The sequence below is a fragment of the Pseudoliparis swirei genome, chromosome 3, assembly GCF_029220125.1.
Source record: "Pseudoliparis swirei isolate HS2019 ecotype Mariana Trench chromosome 3, NWPU_hadal_v1, whole genome shotgun sequence".
Lineage (NCBI taxonomy): Eukaryota > Metazoa > Chordata > Actinopteri > Perciformes > Liparidae > Pseudoliparis > Pseudoliparis swirei.
The window spans coordinates 8,959,361-8,980,484 of record NC_079390.1 but is presented as its reverse complement, the minus strand read 5'-3'; the positions used below and the strand labels follow the sequence as shown (position 1 = coordinate 8,980,484).

General features: G+C 41.5%; 4 protein-coding genes across 4 annotated transcripts in view; 1 reads left to right on the top strand and 3 right to left on the bottom strand.

The window, feature by feature from the left end:
• Positions 1-2,283, bottom strand: part of gnb2 (guanine nucleotide binding protein (G protein), beta polypeptide 2) — a 102,747-nt gene extending 100,464 nt beyond the window's left edge. The window contains exon 1 of the mRNA XM_056411304.1: positions 2,280-2,283. The gene's annotated coding sequence lies outside the window, so the exon portion shown is untranslated. The remainder of the gene's footprint in view (positions 1-2,279) is intronic.
• LOC130191686 (transmembrane 4 L6 family member 1-like) lies at positions 1,962-5,288 on the bottom strand. Its single transcript, XM_056411346.1, has 5 exons — positions 5,112-5,288; positions 3,438-3,503; positions 2,867-3,000; positions 2,100-2,306; positions 1,962-2,013 (listed from the first exon to the last, which is right to left on the bottom strand). Exons 1-5 carry the CDS (start codon positions 5,286-5,288, stop codon positions 1,962-1,964), a joined length of 636 nt encoding a protein of 211 aa, XP_056267321.1.
• Positions 5,289-7,128: 1,840 nt separating this feature from the next.
• LOC130191684 (mannose-P-dolichol utilization defect 1 protein-like) lies at positions 7,129-10,149 on the top strand. Its single transcript, XM_056411344.1, has 7 exons — positions 7,129-7,219; positions 7,427-7,492; positions 7,920-8,052; positions 8,494-8,579; positions 9,052-9,167; positions 9,308-9,415; positions 10,036-10,149. The coding sequence occupies exons 1-7, from the start codon at positions 7,129-7,131 to the stop codon at positions 10,147-10,149; spliced, it is 714 nt and encodes a 237-aa protein (XP_056267319.1).
• Positions 10,150-11,879: 1,730 nt separating this feature from the next.
• Positions 11,880-16,618, bottom strand: slc25a35 (solute carrier family 25 member 35). Its single transcript, XM_056411774.1, has 5 exons — positions 16,132-16,618; positions 15,928-15,993; positions 15,698-15,850; positions 14,501-14,635; positions 11,880-14,080 (listed from the first exon to the last, which is right to left on the bottom strand). The coding sequence occupies exons 1-5, from the start codon at positions 16,501-16,503 to the stop codon at positions 13,910-13,912; spliced, it is 897 nt and encodes a 298-aa protein (XP_056267749.1). The 5' UTR covers positions 16,504-16,618; the 3' UTR covers positions 11,880-13,909.
• Between the last annotated feature and the right edge of the window lie 4,506 nt (positions 16,619-21,124).

Genomic DNA, 21,124 nt, shown 5'->3' with positions numbered 1-21,124 from the left:
TGGAGCAAGAGAGGAGAAAGAAACGTCCAGCCAAAACAAAGCCACTGTTGAGTACCATCGCCTTTGTAAAAGAGGGTCAGAGACCAGCCGTCCAAAGCCAAGCCAAGCAGAATCTCCTGCAGTCAGCCCAGGGATGGGTTTTGGAGGTCGATCTGGGGAGGAAACTCCACTTCCCAGAGGCGGTACTGTCCACAACCCTGAGACCAGATATCATCATGTGGTCCCTAGAGGGTAAGAAGATCATCCTGGTGGAACTAACAGTCCCGTGGGAAGAGAACTGTGAGGAGGCGGCAGAGAGAAAGAAAATGAAGTAACAACAACTTGTCCAGGACTGCCGGGACAAGGGGTGGACAACATGGCTGATGACAGTGGAAGTGGGTAGTCGAGGATTCCCAGCTCAATCAGCCTGGAATCTGATGACAAGGGTTGGACTAAGAGGCCACGTGAGGAAAACAGCCGTTCGTAGGTTGGGAGAAGCCAAGCCAAGCCTCCTGTTGGCTCTGGCATAAGAGAGAGGACACTAGCTGGAAGCCTGGAGGAGGGGGGCAGTGACTTGGCCAATCACTGCTGACCCGCCAACTGGAGAGTGTTGTGGTTAAGGGTTGAAACACTCTAAGAAGGTTGGGGACCACCTGATGACCCCTCCTCCAGGCCAAGGCTTCATCCATTAGAAATGGATTGAATATAGCATCTTTGATGTATGACAAAACTGAAACTAGTAGATATTTGTGCAATCTGTGCTTTTTGCTATCTGCCTTCTCCTGATAGCGCCGAGCTACGGGGTGCTAGCGTGCCGAGTGGCTGACTGCTGAAGATATTATGATATTTTAATAATTCTTTCAGTTGGTGTTCGAGTTATGTTGAAATGGCTGACTATTTATTGTAGCCCAGGTTCTGTTGTTTGATTTGATATTTAACACCAATATATTTGCTCATGATTATCTTAATGTTTACAGTTTAACCATAGTGAGTCATAATGTGTAGTATCCCTCTATGTGGGGAAAGAAAGAGCCAGAGAGCACATGCCTCCCAAAACATGTCGTCTCCGAGCAACACTCGGGCATGCAAGTGATCCTGGTCACAGATAAAGGTTGTAAATATTGATTGGAGTTTCTTTCCGCATATGAAGAGTGGTATTGTTTCCATACACAATTACACAACCACCATAACTTACAACCTGAAAGTGTTTGAGGAAATGGACCTTTTTGATTCCGTGTGTAGCTCAGGTTCTCGTTCCTTTAAAGTGAGCTGTGGTAAAGATGAATGAATGTGTAATACATTTTGTGAATAACGTCCCATCTGGAGGGGGATTCCATAAATACTTCCCGCATTGACCTGTGTGGGGATGAAACAACGTCTAACGTTCTAAATGATTATTAACTTTGATCTAAATTCACTCTCTCATCAAAGTTCACTCCAGGAACTAGCATAGTAAATGATTGTACATTTTATGAATATCTGACCACACTTGTTTTCCTCACTTTTGTTACTTTCACAGAAACAAGAGAGTCACTTTCATCAAAGCCTGGGCTTTCTGTAGCAGTCAGCATCCAGCAAGTGTAAACGGTAAATAAATAAATACATATGTCTTACAATCTGTGAGACATATAAACTGAAACGTTGGATACAAATGTTGTTGCTTTATTTTAGCAATGTTGGTACTTTATTTAGCAAAATTGGCTCTTGTTATACAATCAACATTAGATATATTGAAACATTACACAGAATTGTAGCAGTGGGTCAGCAGCTTATATTGTAAACCAATTTATTCAAACTGGACCACGTACATACTATGAATTATTCCTAATATTCCTCTATTCACAACACAGTGTGAAGCATCGTGAAATGCATATTTAAATTGAATCCGTTATCGGAGACAACTAATTTAAAGGGAACGTTTTCTGCAGATGCAGCCAGGAACAGGACTCCCAGTCCTCCATCAGGGGGCGCCGGTCAACTCGTCAGAAGTGACATGATTGCATCTTCGCCATCCGGACCTGGAGCTTATGATTCCTGTTGGGGGAAAAACAAACAACAGCGTGAATAAATCCAACACAGGTGAGAGGGACTGAAGGGATAACCAATGTGAGATATCGGACTTAACGACATGGCTCTTGACCTCTTTGTTGTTGCAGGCTCCGCACAGGCAGCCGAAGAGGCCGTTGATCATCTGAATGGCACAGAGCAACACCTGCAGGCCGCTGGTCAACATCAGGGCGAAGAACAATCCAATGTTGAACTGCACCACGTTCTTGGGCTCCGTGCAGACTCCCCATGACTTTGAGTCCGTCAGGTAGGTGGAATTACTGCGTGAAAAAAGAAGAGGCTTATTAAAAACCACAACTACAGAGTGTCTATGTCATCGGGGCGATACTTCTGTTTGTTACCTGTTTTTTTCCATTTTTTTCATTTGTAAATGTTGATAGGCACATAACAAAGCAAACATGCACTTCATCTGACACTTCCATTGTTTTCTGTCTTTTTCTTGACACATGCACTCACATACAACAAACCCACCTCACCCACCCCTCTTACTGGTAGATCCAGTGCAGGAAAATAAAGACATACAAATAAATAAAAAGAGGTCACCTCATTTTGCCGAGCCAGACGACTACACATATACACGCACCTAAACACACACATATCCGGCACATCTGCCCGTAGACACACCTGCATCACTCGACACAGCAAACAGTCATCACATCACACAAACATATCCACAAACTAAATGACCGCAGGTTTGGCCAGTAGGCAGAAACCAGAGCGCCCAAATTAGTGCCCATCCAACAGTCAGATTAATACATGAATAAAAGAAACCAAAACAACAGTTATGTCTATTGTGCGTCTCATGATTTAAAGATGTTACCTGTTTTTAAAAGGTGTTGTCCAAATCTCACCATCTTTGCAGAGGGGCCCATAATTCACACCGAGCGCCGCCACAATGAAACTGTACAGGCCACCGGCCACCCCCGTAGCTGCAAATAGGATCGATAAGAACATCTGCACAGGGGAAATTACACCAAAGGTCCGAAATTATAATCTTTACATGTTTACAGATTTGTATTTAATCGATTGATGTTTTGTATCTTTAACCCCGAAGACTAATACTTCATGAACACTTTCACAGAACTTGAACTTTCAAATAAGTGTTCTTTCTGAAAAGGAGAAATGGGCTGTGCTGTGCTCATGGTCGTTGTGCATTATCATACTTATCTAAAGAGTCAATGTTGTGCAACGGTGATGCAGCATCATGGAGTGAATTCCCTCATGCTCATCGTGACGGGTGTCCATCAAACAGTTACATGTGGAGTAGTTGAGTATGACAGTTCTTCTTCAGCGTAGAAACAACAGTTTGATCCCATAACATTAACTCAAGGTGTTCTTATGATTTTTATTTATCTTTCACCGAGCACCTGAAATGTCTGACTTAGTCTCACCCCAAAGCGGATTCCACAGCACCCGTTATCCGCAGTCAAGTTGATGTAAATTGCTGGAATCAACACCTGCGTTGGTACACATTAGTTGACAGGGAATTAGATACAGCATCGGTAAAATGGGGTCAACGCATCTGATTGGTTTGCTGCAACAATTCAGCACTCAGACCACCGTCTGCAGTCACTCTGGATTTGAGGAATTCCTTTTCAAATTGTGCCAAACTGTCTAAAAAACCAGGATGAAAGGTGCCTCCTGACAGTATCACACAATATGTGGTGAAAATGAAGAATAATGCAATTAGTTTAAAGTAATCTTGAAGCACAAAATGAAGCAAAACTATATATATATACATATATACATATATACGTATATATGTATATATATGTATATGTGTTTATATATATGTATATATCTATATGTATATATATACATATACACTACCGTTCAAAAGTTTGGGGTCACTTAGAAATGTCTTTATTTTTCAAAGAAAAGCACTGTTTTTTCAATAAAGATAACATTAATCAAAAATACACACTATACATTGTTAATGTGGTAAATGACTATTCTAGGTGGAAACGTCTGGTTTCTAATGAAATATCTCCATAGGTGTATAGAGGCCCATTTCCATCAACTATCACTCCAGTGTTCTAATGGTACATTTTGTTTGCTAATCGCCTTAGAAGACTAAAATCTGATTCGAAAACCCTTGTGCAATTATGTTAGCACAGCTGAAAACAGTTATGCTGGTGATATAAGCTATACAACTGGCCTTCCTTTGAGCTTGAAGTTTGAAGAACAAAATTAATACTTCAAATATTAATCATTATTTCTAACCTTGTCAATGTCTTGACTATATTTTCTATTCAATTTTCAATTCATTTGATAAATAAAAGTGAGTTTTCATGGAAGACACAACATTGTCTGGATGATCCCAAACTTTTGAACGGTAGTGTATATATATGATGCACAACTATAGATATATGTGTATATATACAGGACTGTCTCAGAAAATTAGAATATTGTGATAAAGTTCTTTATTTTCTGTAATGCAATTAAATAAAACAAAAATGTCATGCATTCTGGATTCATTACAAATCAACTGAAATATTGCAAGCCTTTTATTCTTTTAATATTGCTGATTATGGCTTACAGCTTAAGAAAACTCTAAAATCCTATCTCATAAAATTTTAATATTTCCTCAGACCAAGTAAAAAAAAAGATTTATAACAGCTGAGTGTTTGTCAAGGCTCAGGAAACCCTTGCAGGTGTTTCGAGTTAATTAGAATTCAAGTGATTTGTTTAATACCCTACTAGTATACTTTTTGATGATATTCTAATATTTAGAGATAGGATATTTGAGTTTTCTTAAGCTGTAAGCCATAATCAGCAATAAATCAGAATAAAAGGCTTGCAATATTTCAGTTGATTTGTAATGAATCCAGAATGCATGACATTTTTGTTTTTTTAATTGCATTACAGAAAATAAAGAACTTCATCACAATATTCTAATTTTCTGAGACAGTCCTGTATGTATATATGTGTATATATATGTGTATGTATATATATATATATATATATATATATATAAAGCAGTGTCAAGCTGTATCTGATGCTGCATATTTCAGAAACAAGTTTAGAACTTTTAGACCAGTCCTAGACAGTAACAGACTACTCACCATGAAACCTCCTCCAATAAGTCCCCCCATGTATAGCACCTCCTGAGTAATGTGTCCATCTGTGGCATACTTGACCTCCCCGCCAGGAAAGAACAGCACTATGTTACAGATGATGGATATGAGCACCAGCGGGTACAGAGAAACGCCGATGCAACGGGAACATGTTCCAGAGCACATGTTGTCAGAGAGAAAACTGCTGCACAACTACTCGTTCATTAGATCTCTGCTGGAACCCTTCCTGTTTTCAGAGAAGTCTCACAAATGACGGTGAATTGCTGTTACATGCAGTTAGTGACTTATTTATTTGTGTAAATTATAGTGGTTGCAGTCATTTGAGTCCAACAAGCTAAGAAGATAAATCTATTCTGGAAGTATACCTCTTTTCATTTGTAAAGTGTCTAATTGTATATTTGAACATATTTAACTGTTCTTAACTCATACATTCCATGGAAAGATAGTCAAGGACTTCAATAACATCGTAACTTTGTATTTAAATCATCTCAACCATCAGCAAACAGGGTATAAATGCTCATTATTTATGTAACACTTGTAGTCTTTAAAAAAGTGACTTCACTGTTCCACAACACTAGACTTCTGTATATGTTTCTCCCATAAAAGAGTTACTACTTGGCCTTCATGTTTAGATCATTCCTAATGTTTTTGAGATGTCTAATGAGAAAAGATGGAAGTTATCTCTTGTTTGTGTAAGTAAGTGTCTCGTCATCGGACAAGATCACAAAGTGCTTCACAAGAAATAAACTGAAAAAAACACAAGTTTAGGAGTCCATATGAAGTCCCCTCCACTTAAAATGTGTTATTGTGATTCTGAAAAATAATGCATGTGCAGTGTTTCACACGAGAAGACTGTTTGCACATTGAGTGAACTGAACATGTGTACGTTCAGAATCCAATCCAATCCACATTTTACAAATGTGTGGACATCTGTAGGAGCCATCTGGGTTATTGAGGAAGACTGGGTAGATGAATTATGCAATAAGCCCCTGGGCAGACTTTAAACTTGTTTTTGTTGATAATTTGTGTCTCTTTGGAGTTGTTCTCCATCACTCATATTGTGTTTACATTATTATGTTTCTTTCTGATCATTTTGAGATCTCCTCCTGGTTGGTAGAATCTCCTTGAGTGACATGTTGGACCCCTGGACCTGTGTCCGTTTGGGCCCGTCCAGATGTCATTTAAATATGTTTAACATGGTGATTAAACTTTCTTGTGGGAAAACAATCCTTAGAAACACAAATAACTAGCAGAGTATGTTTTATACAGGACTGTCTCAGAAAATTAGAATATTGTGATAAAGTTCTTTATTTTCTGTAATGCAATTAAAAAAACAAAAATGTCATGCATTCTGGATTCATTACAAATCAACTGAAATATTGCAAGCCTTTTATTCTTTTAATATTGCTGATTATGGCTTACAGCTTAAGAAAACTCTAAAATCCTATCTCATAAAATTTGAATATTTCCTCAGACCAAGTTAAAAAAAAGATTTATAACAGCAAAACAAAATCAAACATTTGAAAATGTGTTTCCAGGTGTTTCGAGTTAATTAGACGATTCAAGTGATTTGTTTAATACCCTACTAGTATACTTTTTCATGATATTCTAATATTTAGAGATAGGATATTTGAGTTTTTTTAAGCTGTAAGCCATAATCAGCAATATTAAAAGAATAAAATTCTTGCAATATTTCAGTTGATTTGTAATGAATCCAGAATGCATGACATTTTTGTTTTTTAAATTGCATTACAGAAAATAAAGAACTTTATCACAATATTCTAATTTTCTGAGACAGTCCTGTATGTCATAAAAGGGTGTCTTTTAAATATAATGTGCATACCACCAGTACTTTTCCTTTTACAACTGTATCGGGGAACATATGTTCCCAACAAAGAATAGGAGGCTACCTACCTGGGCTTCCTGTCCTCTTTGGCCCCCCGCAGTAAACATTGGGGGACCTTTGAACCACGCCCCCTTTACTGAGGAGAGACTCTCGACCACCATGGCCACCTCCACCGTCAAAGACTTCCTGGTGACCCATTTAATGCCCGAAAAATGTTACGAGAGGATTGTTGTCAACTTGCACGTGCACGGTGAGGCCCGTCGTGGGGAAATGTAATTTAATATAATTTAAGTAGCGCGTGACACGGAAAAAAAAACAAGGTGTGTGTGTTAGTTACAGTTCTTCTTTGGTGTAAACTGTTTGTACCCTAAAACTGTTACTGTGTTTTTGCGTGCGCAATATTTCCATATTCACACAACATACGTCTGATAGTTTGAATGTGTGTCTCTCGTCGCAGTGCCTTGCCTAAAGTTAATATCGACCAGAATTTTCGGATTTTGGATCTTACTGGACGCTCTCCTGGGTAAGAAGCCTCACCTTACATCATATTTAATCACGTGACATCAGTAGCAGGCCATCACTCACCAAGGCGTCTCTTCTCCCCCATAATGGTTTGATCATTGTTGATTGTGTATTGTTTTAATCATCATGATCAAACAATACACTGTTAGTTATCTGGTAAACTGATACCGCTGTACTCGTGTCGATAACCATGACAACATGAGGATATCACAAAACCGCTGCATCTGCATGTCATTGACGCAGAACCACACAGAACAATGAAGGAGACGATGCTCCTCTCTATGGATAATAGGAGGTTTTGTGTCCATAATTGCAATGTTTCACTCCATGTTTACATATTGCTCGCTAATCTGGACACAGCCACCGAACCCACTGAGTAACTACGTGCTCGTTGTCTTCACGCCTCCCTGTCTGCCGTCTCCCTGCAGCACCGACGGCCCAGCTGCTGACCATACTGTGGAGAAGAAGTGCAGAGGGCCTGAGTCTGACCTCCGTGCTCCTGCAGCTGTACGCCTTCTCCTGTCCTGTCGTGTACGCCGCGGCCAACAACTTCCCCTTCTTGTATGTATTCAAGCACATTGAGTTATTGCCGGTCTGTGCCGATTCACTGGCAGATCACAGTCACATGTTTTTATTTTGTAATCATGTTGCATCGGTCCCAATACTTACTGATTAGAGGTGTAGCAACCGACGGTCCGCTTTCGACTTCCACCCTACTAGACTCCCCGGGGTTCATCTGTTTGAGTCATGCTGTATGTCATTCACATTTTCATAAAGCTATATTGTACCAGTTGTTTTCTTAGTTTACTCATGACTTGTGAATGTGCCCGAGGGACATCAATTCAATAAATATTTGAAAGATGTGGCCTACGCACCTCAATGCGCGTTCATCAACATAGTCTCCGAGGAGTCGTGTTTTTCCGAGTATATTTCTGTTTGGCATCTGGCAGCTGTTATCATGGATGTGTGCTTTCTGTGTGCTGCATGTGAACGGCTGTGCAGCGCCTGGGGTGACAGGCTCTTCATCTTGGCCCAGACCGCAGCCACCGTCTTCCTCATCCTGCACTATCGTAGTCATACCCTCAGAGGTACCGTTAGCACGTGGTTCTCAAATTCACACGCAAAATAGTGTATTCACCTCCAGGATAAGTCTGGCATTATTCTATTGTTTTGTTATTGTTAAGAAATCCCATAGAAAGACCAAAACCAGCGTCTTTAATTAAATACTTTGACTGCCCTCTCCCTGTCTGTGGCTCTCAGTGTAAATACTTTAAACATATTTAAATGCACCACTTACATTTATTCTATTTAGGAAGCTTTCGGTCGCGGGTTCTGATAAAGTTTACAAAGCCACAAAAGGCTTAAACCGGCTGCACAAATTAAGGAACTGTGTAGTTATAAGATAAAAATCAACTTGTTGCAATATTCATGACTGCTTCTATACGTTCTATATAGAAACGGAACATTCTTGGTGAAACGTTCAGTGTTCGTTGCACGGCATTTAAATTTTTTGTGTGCATGAAGTTCCTCATTCAATCCTGTGCTTTGCTTATTTGGCAGGGATGCTGGTCCTCTGGGCTTATGGGGGTGTAATATTCCTTCTGGTCTCCTACGCAGCTGCAGCTGTTGCCTCAGTGATGCAGGCTTCCAGTTTGACAGCTTTAATTGCAAGCAAGGTAGCAACTAAATGGCCTACCTTGTCAGTGCAATGTATGAGCTGTCCTGCAATTACCAACATCTGTGAACTGTGACGTGATCCTGCACAGTGCAGATCTATCGGGGGAGTGAATGCATTTGCCGGATTTGTTGTTTCCAGGTTCTCCAAGTGCGAACTAACCACTGTAACGGCCACACGGGCCAGCTGGCGACTCTGTCTGTGTTCCTGTCGTGTACGGGATCCCTCGGAATCTTTGTGTCTCTCCAGGTATGCAATCAGGATTAACTCACAAACGTACACTACCGTTCAAAAGTTTGGGATCATCCAGACAATTTTGTGTCTTCCATGAAAACTCACTTTTATTTATCAAATGAATTTAAAATTGAATAGAAAATATAGTCAAGATTGACAAGGTTAGAAATAATGATTAATATTTGAAGTATTAATTTTCTTCTTCAAACTTCAAACTCAAAGGAAGGCCAGTTGTATAGCTTATATCACCAGCATAACTGTTTTCAGCTGTGCTAACATAATTGCACAAGGGTTTTCTAATCAGATATTTGTCTTCTAAGGCGATTAGCAAACACAATGTACCATTAGAACACTGGAGTGATAGTTGATGGAAATGGGCCTCTATACACCTATGGAGATATTTCATTAGAAACCAGACATTTCCACCAGAATAGTCATTTACCACATTAACAATGTATAGTGTGTATTTTTGATTAATGTTATCTTTATTGAAAAAACAGTGCTTTTATTTGAAAAATAAAGACATTTCTAAGTGACCCCAAACTTTTGAACGGTAGTGTAGATGCACAACCGTTTCACACCACTCCAATCTTCCATGGTTGTCTTTACTAACTGCATCGAACTTTGTCTCGTAGGAGACGGAAAGCTTGTTCACCACTTTGTCCCATGCGCTGTCCGCCGGTCTCAGCTTTGTCCTCCTGGTCCAGGTCCTCTGCAGCAGCGGCACCACCAGAGCAAAGTGTGAGTAGAGGTGGTGGACGGGGACACATGAACACTTGCACAGCGTGCAAATCCTTCCAGTCATGCAATAAATGTTTTTTGATTCTTTGCCAAATGTTGGCAACTTGGCATATTAGTTTCCCGAATACAGTCGTTCTGTACTTGTAACTACTTTAAATCATGTTGTATGCTGTGTGTCTGTGTAAGCGAGAACTCTTGTCATGCTATTTATTAATTCTTTACATTTCAAATCTTATTTTCTGCATTTATTGTCTCATTGATCGGGAATTTTAACAATATCATGTGTCGCCCTCTAGTGGTTAAAATGAGAATGACTTCACTTTTAGGGGGAGCAGAGGTTTCAATGGCAGTTGACATCTGTCTTCCCAAATCTTTGGAACCCAAATTCCAAAGATAATTTCCCTAGTTTAAGTCATTTTTAATACATGGTTTTAAATGGGGGGAGAGGTTTAGTCACAACCTTATTTGCACGCTTTGGTTTCACCGATTACTTGCTCCTCTGTGCTGCTGATGACGCATTCGGGTCTTTCCCTTGTAGCCTCTCGCGCTCAATGATTTTCGAGGTGACGTCAGTTAAGTCCCTGACAAGGAGGGACATTGGGGTCGGGCTCTTGTTAATAATTTCTCTGCTCAGAACTGAGAGATGGAACACCATCAACCTTGAAGTCACAATGAGATCAATTAGCAGAAAGCTTTATGAGAGGGTGCTCTGGGAGCTCAAGTAAATCATATCAACGCTGATGATTAAAACAATTGTTTTACCTACATTTGTGATTTAGAAAATATTAGAACCAGCACCATATTTTTTAAAAAACCATTATCACGAAACGCCTCTGGACTGGCCACCGGGAACAACACGTCGGCTGTCGCTCCGTAACACTCCAGACGTTTCACTGAGGTGACCTGGCAGCCAAGAACACATCAGCCTTGTTTTATTTGGCAGTCGCCTGTTTGTTTGCATGCAACTCAACACACTGGTGTAGTGGCTCACCGGCTTTAATAAACTATTTCTTAATGTGCTTTTACTGTTTTACCATTTTAAGAGCTTCTCACTTGCTTGCCTGTTGAACTGTCCAGTGAACTCAATGTAATAATACTGTAAATGACTCTCTCAACCTTAATTCATTAAATAAAAGAATATACAGAACTGTCAACTTGAGTCCCCTTTGTCATGCCGTCATTATCTGTGTGTGCATAAGAAAACGTGGTGTTATGTTTACATTTTCACACAGCTGACTTTCTGCTGATGCCCTGCCGTAAGGGCATCTCTTAAAAGCTAACCGGTCTCAGAGGTTGAAAGATTTCTGCTATTATGCAAAAATGCAGGCGCTAACTGTCGCCGCTTAGTCTCGTTTAAATATTTCACTATTTTAGATGTTTGTTTTTGTTCCGTTTCCAAAATAATGATTTTTCCCTTCAAATCATTCTAATTCAATTAAATTTTGTACAGCCCAGAATCACAAATTCCAAATTTTCCTCAGAGGGCTTTACAATCTGGACACATACGACATCCCTGACCTTCGACCTCACATCGTTTCAGGAAAAACTCCCAAGAAAAATTAAAAAAAACTTTCACACGGAAAAAAACCTTCCGAAGAGCAACAGAGGAGGATCCCTCTCCAGGATGGACAGAGGCAATAGATGTCATGTGTAGGCCTACAACACATTTACAGAGCGCTGAGCTTTCTGTTCCTCAAAATGTCTGTGGGGAAAATCACCAATGTCTCAATTCTAGAAGTAATGATCACATGATTTATTCTTGTAAACTTAAAGGAAATTAACTTGAAGTTACAAGCTGCCTGAACACAATGATCAGGCAGCTGATGTGGGTTGAGCAACATATGATTGAAAATGTAGATTCCTCTCGTCTTATATTCAATTCAGTCCACATGAAACAAGGTGACAACACAATGGTCAATTAAAATGTAAAAAAAAAAAGTGGCTGTCCATAACAGGAAGTTAATTCTGTCACACATTCATGAAACATAACCGAGCTGCTGCATGTAACCTTCACAAGTCCTCAGATTGGAGCAATCTGCAAAAGGACAGAGCAATTTCAAAAGAAAAGTAGCAAAACTAACATAAGCATTTTGCTTGTATTTAACATTGTTATCCTTCCTTCCCCAATGTGTCTTTAATTTCAGACTTTTTACTTCTCTGGTCTCATTTATATAAACTAGCCACCAACTATTCCATTTGTAGTCATTGTCGACCACTTAACAGGTTTCCATTCACACAAATAAACAGAAATGGCTTTATCATAATGGCATAGCTAAATATACCATGTTAGGAATCAGGTGCGATTGTTCAAGTTGTTCACCCCTGAAAAAAATCTCCTGTAAATGTTCACAGTCTGGTTTCTAATCTGGTTTGATTGGATAAATTAAACAGCTGATACTGCCGTTAGATACAGTTCCCTTGTCCACTAGATTACTCAGAATAAACCACATACTTCACTTGCTGTACAAATGGGCCTCATAACATCAAGAGAACAAACGTTCTTGGAGAATATAAAAATATCAGGAGAGCAACTTCATATTACAAAATAAACTTAGGTACCATCTGTCTTTTCTCAGTCTACAAGTATTTACTCTTTAATATTAAGCCAGTAATGCTGCTGTATGCTCATGCTGACCTGGAGAATGTAAAATATATATGTAAATGACTTTAAAGCCAATTTATCTTGCCAAGCCAAAATCTAGTTGACATCATAACTTGACTTACTACAATATCTAAATACTCAGTCAATGATCTATTCAAGAATTTTTGACGAAAAACTCCTGAGCTGAAATATGATGTCAATGAATCATTAGGATGGTCTTAATTCTATTAAATAAAGTAATTGTTAGAAAGGGAAATGTTTTTAAATGCTTACTTAACAGATTTATGTAGCACACAGACAATAACACACAACTAATTTAGTTTTTTGTTTTAATATAAATCGTGATGTATAATATAAACAGAAACCGACGTCTGTCAGGATAACAGCTGAGTTAACTCTCAGCAACATGAAAGAAATGTATTGGCAATAACATTTTATTAGATGTTAAACATATCTGTGTTATGTCAACACGTAGCAAGCCTCCTAAATGTCCTCGTTGACGTGGTAAAACCTGTTTGTTAGTGTTATCTCTTCATTGTTTGGGTTTCCTCGTGTTTTTTCTACTACACCGTGTAATTATTCTTTTAGAATAGAATACACGATGCAAATTAGCTCATAAAGGCAAATGCTATATACCATTAATCTTTTCAGTAACAATTGTATTTACGCACCTATCCCTATAAAAAAAAAATAAGCGCACAAGTTCCTATGCAGGTCATCATCATATCTGTGCACATATGAGGCGTTGACACTTTCACCTTATTCCTGTCAATTTACAACGTACAGAAGTGTTTTCTTATCGGAGTGTGAAATATGACCTTTGCTCTTGCTCATCAGGAAAGATGGCCGTCTCCTAGTTTTTCCTCACCATATATATATATACAGGACTGTCTCAGAAAATTAGAATATTGTGATAAGTCTTTATTTTCTGTAATGCAATTAAAAAAACAAAAATGTCATGCATTCTGGATTCATTACAAATCAACTGAAATATTGCAAGCCTTTTATTCTTTTAATAATTTTTTAATTGCATTACAGAAAATAAAGAACTTTATCACAATATTCTAATTTTCTGAGACAGTCCTGTATATAATAGTACCTTCATTAAACGAGGACCCGTGGAGCCGACGCACTCGGAGCCCAATGAGTTACCCATTTTCCTGGTGCTATCTGCACTGCTGGTACACTTTGCGCAGTTCATCCCAGAAGAACAAAGATAGAATGGTGTGTGGGCCGAGCCGGAAATAAGAGGCTCCCAAGCCTTTGTAGAGTCCCATTAAGCCTTCCTTCCTCAGCGTCTGAGAAAAGCAGTCAGCGAATCCTTTATAAAACTGCCCCTAAAAGAAGAGGAAATTAAAGTCAGCCTAGATTTGATCTGCTGAAACAGAGAAGAGGAGCGGACTGAAACGTGTGTTCTTCAGCCCCACCCGTCGCTGACTCGAGTGACACCACTTGAGGCCATTAATCAGAATTCATATTCCCAAGAACTGGGCTTAAACAGGCTTTGATGTGGTCGACTTCAACCTCTGATTGGTCCGTGCTCTGGCTTACCGGACACAAACGTATTGCTCAAAGCCGGACTCGACGATTTTTTTTGTGTGACATGAGACATCGTCAGAATCTAGCTGCCATGCGAGGTAAACGCTGGATAGCTATTGCAGAAGAAATCTCAACGTTACATACATAGTATCACAAAAGGAGATTGTTTACCAAAACCTAAAGAAGTGTAACTTCAACATGTCAGTCTCTCCCCTCACCTGGCCCAAAGGATCCACGGGCTGGTTGTAGAGCCGCGTGCTCACCACATCAAAAGGTGTCATGGCCATCACCACCACCACGCTGCTGATCATGCCGGCACAGAGGGCCACCAACCCGCTGTCCTTCGGGAACACCTTGGGGAGAAGGAAGTATCATAAGGATAGAAGGCCACACGGGTATGAGAGGCTCCAGGGATTCTAGCCCACTAAATCAACACCAAGATCTTATTTCAACTGGTCATGGTGAAACAGAAGGATGACTATTATTAGTGACTATGTTACATACACACACTAACACACACTCCCCGGTAGTCCCAGTCAAAGCTGCCTTCGATGCGAACCTGATGTCCACAAAAGTACTCCAAAAATAACTATTACGCAAGTAAGAGGAAGTTTGTGTCACACTTTTATAAAGGTGCCAATACAACAATAAACACAGCAGTACATAACAGTGTGTTGTTCTTTGAAGGCCTTTTACTTGCAGCGTCACTCACCCTCCAGCCAAATCATGAATGGCTCAAACAAAGTCCGGGGTCAATCAGGAAAGTATAGGACATGAACACTTTGAACCAGAATGTCAGGATTCTTTCCTGAACTTTAAGGCAGACCTGTCAATTGAATACAGTTTCCTGATATGCGTTATAGTTCTGACGTGAAGTATGTAAGACCTTTAAAAAAAACTTGAGTTGGGTCAGTAGAAACTTGCAACCAGCACACTGGTGCACGAGTTGTGTAAGCTCCATGGTTTCAGGAGGGGGGAGGGGGGGGGCAATGAAAGGTTTCAAATTTCTATTCCAGGAGTGTGCAATGCTTTGTCAGTGCCACAATGACTGGTTTTATAATCTGTGCACAGCAACAGACCTCTTCTTGAGCCTGCAATTAAGGCAGTGTCATGATCGATTAATCTGTTTTCTCAATTGATTGCCTAGTGTTGAATCAACACCAGTGTAAACGCTTGATGATATCAGCTGTGCTTTGGCCCCTCAGCTAATCACAGCAGCTCTCTGTGAGTTATGTAAGACCCTCGAAGCAGACATGTTTATTATGGTACAGTGAGGTCATAAGAAAGATGTGCATTCAGTGGAATACTCAGGGGACAACATTCCTCCAGTCAGCTTGTTTCCACTCATAACTGCTGAATTTAGATGACTTTATTTAAACCTCAGCGTCTCTTAGAGAGCAGTAACACATTCTAACCTGTAGGTCAACCACAAGCTCCTTGGAGGAGGAGAAGGTGGAGAGTTGTGCAGCCGATCCCACGCTGACCCGTGGCACAGCAGCACTAGAGCCCCTCCACAGTCCCAGAATGCCATGCTGCTTATAGATGGCTGACAGAGCGAGGATCATCCCCTGGCAGGAAGACGAAAACGCAACAGAGTTTACGCCTGCTCGCATATTAAATATCAACTCAATGGTTATTTTGTCACCTTGTGTTTATGCTGATGTCCAACTGCAATCGAGGAGGTAGACTGACTCTGCATATGAGTCTTAACCTGTCAACCAATGGAGACAATTTACGTTTTCTTTTCTCCACAGTGACAGCGCATCACCTTGAAATGTCCCGGCTCGTAAACCTTAAAGGAACAGTACAGGTCAAGGAAATGCAGGCGTCAATGAAACTGGTTACTGACCAAGTACACGGGGCTTCCGACCACGGCTCCCACCACTCCAGCCACAGCCCCTGCCAACGTGGTTTTAGCCGCGCTGACCCTTCCATTGGTGTGGATGTATCCAGCGGACTCAATGACGGCGTACGAGCCGAGCCGGATTCCATTCATAAAAAACTGATAGACGAGCCCGGGAGCCAGTCCTTTCTGTAAGCCGGCCAGGCCGTCCACTTTGCCGATTGTGTAAAACGCGTGGAAAACGTTGCGGTAATACACTTGGTACGAGCCCCGGCTCTTCAGCTCTCCCTGGAGCTGCATTCGCGTTTTAACGACCTCCAGCGGGTTGGTGAACAGACAGGCGCCGCACGCCGCCGCGCCACTCAGCACGAAATCCATCGCGACCGTCCGGCGGGGTTCAGTCCTGCTACCAGCCCGGCCTGTCCGTCGTGTCCGGGGAGCTGTGCTCAGCTGCGTCTCCTCTGCTCATTAACTGCACACACGCACACACATGTATACATATACACGCGACACACTGAGGTGGATTAGCCCGCAGGCATGAGCACTTCAAGAGCTCCGCGTAAAGTCGTAATTCCGACATACATGACATCCATGTCGTTACCCACGCAAGAACGCGGTGTTCTTCACTTCAAGGCAGAACTATTACTTACTACAGACTTGGAGTCAGTCAATTTATTTCATGTGTATTTATTTTTATTTTTATTGTTTTTATGTTTTGATGCAGGTTTAATGTTTGGATTGTGAATTACGGACCGACATCGCCTACGTTTATTTTTAAATTTCCATCAGTCATTGCAGAAGGAAACAAGTCTAATTCAGTTCAGTATATTTTGATGGAAATGCTGAAAAAAAACCTTTACAAAAACATCCACTGCAAGCTCTTTAAGTGTGACATGCGATGGGAATTTGGATGGAATGTATTGTTTTATGAAAAATATATTTCCATCAATAATGCATGTCGGACACAAGTGTATAGTTAGATTAATTTAAACTAGGTCCTGTAGGAATGGAGATAGTAGTGTTGGATGTACACTCGACTCGTTCCCTAAACGTCTCATCTCAGAGACTGGTACCACAGCGTGCGTACGTACATATTTGACGCTGGTCTTCTCAGCCAATGACAACCCCCCTAGTCTGATGGATGACAGGACTTCAAAGAATGAGCCGCCAAATGTATTTTTATTTATATATAGTTTTCATATTACCACAACAAGTGAGGGGACACACTAGAAACATAAAACAGTGACAACATGTTTTAATAACATTTATTATATGTCATATGTCATTGTATGACATTTGTAGGGCATTCTATAAACTGACATTTTTTGACTGTTTATCTAATTTAGTTTATTTATCTTGCATCAAATCTAAGATACCTCAGGATACAAGTGAACTGACCAATCATGTATATATCAAAGCAGTGTGCAATATATTGAGAGAAACCGAGAAATAAATCACTCACTGAATCACACACTGTTTTAATTGCTCGAACTGAGATCCAGAATGATCTTAGACTGTCACCAGAAAACAACTTGTTAATTCTCCCTCAGGTGGATATTTTGAAAATGGGAAGAGGGACCGGTTTGGTTTGCAGTCAAATCATACTGGCAACAAACCACTAGAGGGCTCAGCAACACACTGTATCTGGCACACCTCATTAATCCGATGTGAAGTACTGGTCTGCTCTAATTTCATCCCATTATACCTAACGGCAGTATTTTAAGGGGTTCATACAAACACATGGGCCTATGCATGCATGGGCTTTTAAAAGAGGTTTCGCTCAAAAGGGCAGAATCAGTTTCCTCATATCCCGTCTTATTTTTATTTTTTTCAGCCAAAATGTGTCCGTCTTAGTGTATTGTTCTTAATACTGCAAGTGTTGCAATAGTTCTTACTTATCTTATTCTTACTTTCCCCATGCACGTTAAGTAATATATATTTATCTAACATAAGTTAGGTGTCGACTGGCTGCCAGTGCCAGTCACAGGAGTGCCACCACGAGTCAGAGACATGTCACCACTAGTCAGAGACTTACCACCACTAGTCAGAGACATGTCACCACTAGTCAGAGACTTACCACCACTAGTCAGAGACATGTCACCACTAGTCAGAGACTTACCACCACTAGTCAGAGACTTGCCACCACTAGTCAGAGACATGTCACCACTAGTCAGAGACTTGCCACCACTAGTCAGAGACATGTCACCACTAGTCAGAGACTTACCACCACTAGTCAGAGACATGTCACCACTAGTCAGAGTCATGTCACCACTAGTCACAGACATGCCACCACTAGTCAGAGACTTGCCACCACTAGTCAGAGACTTACCACCACTAGTCAGAGACTTGCCACCACTAGTCAGAGACATGTCACCACTAGTCAGAGACTTGCCACCACTAGTCAGAGACATGTCACCACTAGTCAGAGACTTACCACCACTAGTCAGAGACTTGCCACCACTAGTCAGAGACATGTCACCACTAGTCAGAGACTTGCCACCACTAGTCAGAGACATGTCACCACTAGTCAGAGACATGTCACCACTAGTCAAAGACATGCCACCACTAGTCAAAGACATGCCACCACTAGACAGAGACATGCCACCACTCGTCACAGACATGCCACCACTAGTCAGAGACATGCCACCACTAGTCAGAGACATGTCACCACTAGTCAGAGACATGCCACCACTAGTCAGAGACATGCCACCACTAGACAGAGACATGCCACCACTCGTCACAGACATGCCACCACTAGTCAAAGACATGCCACCACTAGACAGAGACATGCCACCACTCGTCACAGACATGCCACCACTAGTCAGAGACATGCCACCACTAGTCAGAGACATGTCACCACTAGTCAGAGACATGCCACCACTAGTCAGAGACATGCCACCACTAGTCAGAGACATGTCACCACTAGTCAGAGACTTGCCACCACTAGTCAGAGACTTACCACCACTATTCACAGACATGCCACCACTAGTCAGAGACTTACCACCACAAGTCAGAGACTTACCACCACTAGTCACAGACATGCCACCAATAGTCAGAGACTAACCACCACTAGTCAGAGTCATGCCACCACTAGTCAGAGACTTACCACCACTAGTCACAGACATGCCACCACTAGTCAGAGACTTACCACCACTAGTCACAGACATGCCACCATTAGTCAGAGACTTACCACCACTAGTCACAGACATGCCACCACTAGTCAGAGACTTACCACCACTAGTCACAGACATGCCACCACAAGTCAGAGACTTACCACCACTAGTCACAGACATGCCACCACTAGTCAGAGACTTACCACCACTAGTCACAGACATGCCACCACAAGTCAGAGACATGCCACCATTAGTCACAGACATGTCACCATTAGTCAGAGACTTACCACCACTAGTCACAGACATGCCACCATTAGTCAGAGACTTACCACCACTAGTCACAGACATGCCACCATTAGTCAGAGACTTACCACCACTAGTCACAGACATGCCACCAATAGTCAGAGACTTACCACCACTAGTCACAGACATGCCACCACTAGTCAGAGACTTACCACCACTAGTCACAGACATGCCACCACTAGTCAGAGACTTACCACCACTAGTCACAGACATGCCACCACAAGTCAGAGACTTACCACCACTAGTCACAGACATGCCACCATTAGTCAGAGACTTACCACCACTAGTCACAGACATGCCACCAATAGTCAGAGACTTACCACCACTAGTCACAGACTTACCACCACTAGTCACAGACATGCCACCACTAGTCAGAGACTTACCACCACTAGTCACAGACATGCCACCATTAGTCAGAGACTTACCACCACTAGTCACAGACATGCCACCACTAGTCAGAGACTTGCCACCACTAGTCAGAGACTTACCACCACTAGTCAGAGACATGCCACCACTATTCAGAGACTTACCACCACTAGTCAGAGACTTGCCACCTCTAGTCAGAGACATGCCACCACTAGTCAGAGACTTACCACCACTAGTCACAGACATGCCACCACTAGTCAGAGACTTGCCACCACAAGTCAGAGACTTACCACCACTAGTCACAGACATGCCACCACTAGTCAGAGACTTACCACCACTAGTCAGAGACTTGCCACCTCTAGTCAGAGACATGCCACCACGAGTCAGAGTTTTACCACCACTAGTCACAGACATGCCACCACTAGTCAGAGACTTACCACCACTAGTCACAGACATGCCACCACTAGTCAGAGACTTGCCACCACAAGTCAGAGACTTACCACCACTAGTCAGAGACTTACCACTAGTCACAGACATGCCACCACTAGTCACATACTTGCCACCACTAGTCAGAGACTTGCCACCTCTAGTCAGAGACATGCCACCACTAGTCAGAGACATGCCACCACTAGTCAGAGACTTGCCACCACTAGTCACAGACATGCCACCACTAGTCAGAGACATGCCACCACTAGTCAGAGACTTGCCACCACTAGTCACAGACTTGCCACCACTAGTCAGAGACTTGCCACCTCTAGTCAGAGACATGCCACCACTAGTCAGAGACATGCCACCACTAGTCAGAGACTTGCCACCACTAGTCAGAGACATGCCACCACTAGTCAGAGACATGCAACCACTAGTCAGAGACTTGCCACCACTAGTCAGAGACTTACCACCACTAGTCACAGACATGCTACCACTAGTCAGAGACTTGCAACCACTTGTGTAATTAAGTGTAATTTAGTGCATAAGATCGGTAAAATGCAGGCCTTATATTTCATAAAAATCCTGTCTAAACATTCTTACCCGCATTGTAATTTATGTTCTTTGTCATTTCTGAATTAATTTAGCTTTTGTTTAGGCCAGTGCCTCACTGCCACATTTCCAATAATGTAAATAAAGGGGAATTCTTAAGCAGTCAAATGAATGTATTCACTATGTCACAGCAAATTCTTCAATCACCCACACAGTGTGTGGGTGATTGAAGAATTTAG

What these genes read in the sequence shown, in the direction of transcription:
- LOC130191686 (XM_056411346.1), bottom strand. Translation starts at nt 5,288, where the DNA reads ATGTGCTCTGGAACATGTTCCCGTTGCATCGGCGTTTCTCTGTACCCG. An exon ending in GCTGTGGAATCCGCTTTGGG is followed by an intron (nt 3,001 to 3,437) that starts GTGAGACTAAGT and finishes TCCCCTGTGCAG; the next exon opens with ATGTTCTTATCGATCCTATT. An exon ending in ACAACACCTTTTAAAAACAG is followed by an intron (nt 2,307 to 2,866) that starts GTAACATCTTTA and finishes TTTTTCACGCAG; the next exon opens with TAATTCCACCTACCTGACGG.
- slc25a35 (XM_056411774.1), bottom strand. Translation starts at nt 16,503, where the DNA reads ATGGATTTCGTGCTGAGTGGCGCGGCGGCGTGCGGCGCCTGTCTGTTC. An exon ending in AGCTTGTGGTTGACCTACAG is followed by an intron (nt 14,636 to 15,697) that starts GTTAGAATGTGT and finishes CTTCTCCCCAAG; the next exon opens with GTGTTCCCGAAGGACAGCGG. An exon ending in CCGTGGATCCTTTGGGCCAG is followed by an intron (nt 14,081 to 14,500) that starts GTGAGGGGAGAG and finishes CTCTTCTTTTAG; the next exon opens with GGGCAGTTTTATAAAGGATT.
- LOC130191684 (XM_056411344.1), top strand. Translation starts at nt 7,129, where the DNA reads ATGGCCACCTCCACCGTCAAAGACTTCCTGGTGACCCATTTAATGCCC. An exon ending in GCCAACAACTTCCCCTTCTT is followed by an intron (nt 8,053 to 8,493) that starts GTATGTATTCAA and finishes ACGGCTGTGCAG; the next exon opens with CGCCTGGGGTGACAGGCTCT. An exon ending in TCGTAGTCATACCCTCAGAG is followed by an intron (nt 8,580 to 9,051) that starts GTACCGTTAGCA and finishes CTTATTTGGCAG; the next exon opens with GGATGCTGGTCCTCTGGGCT.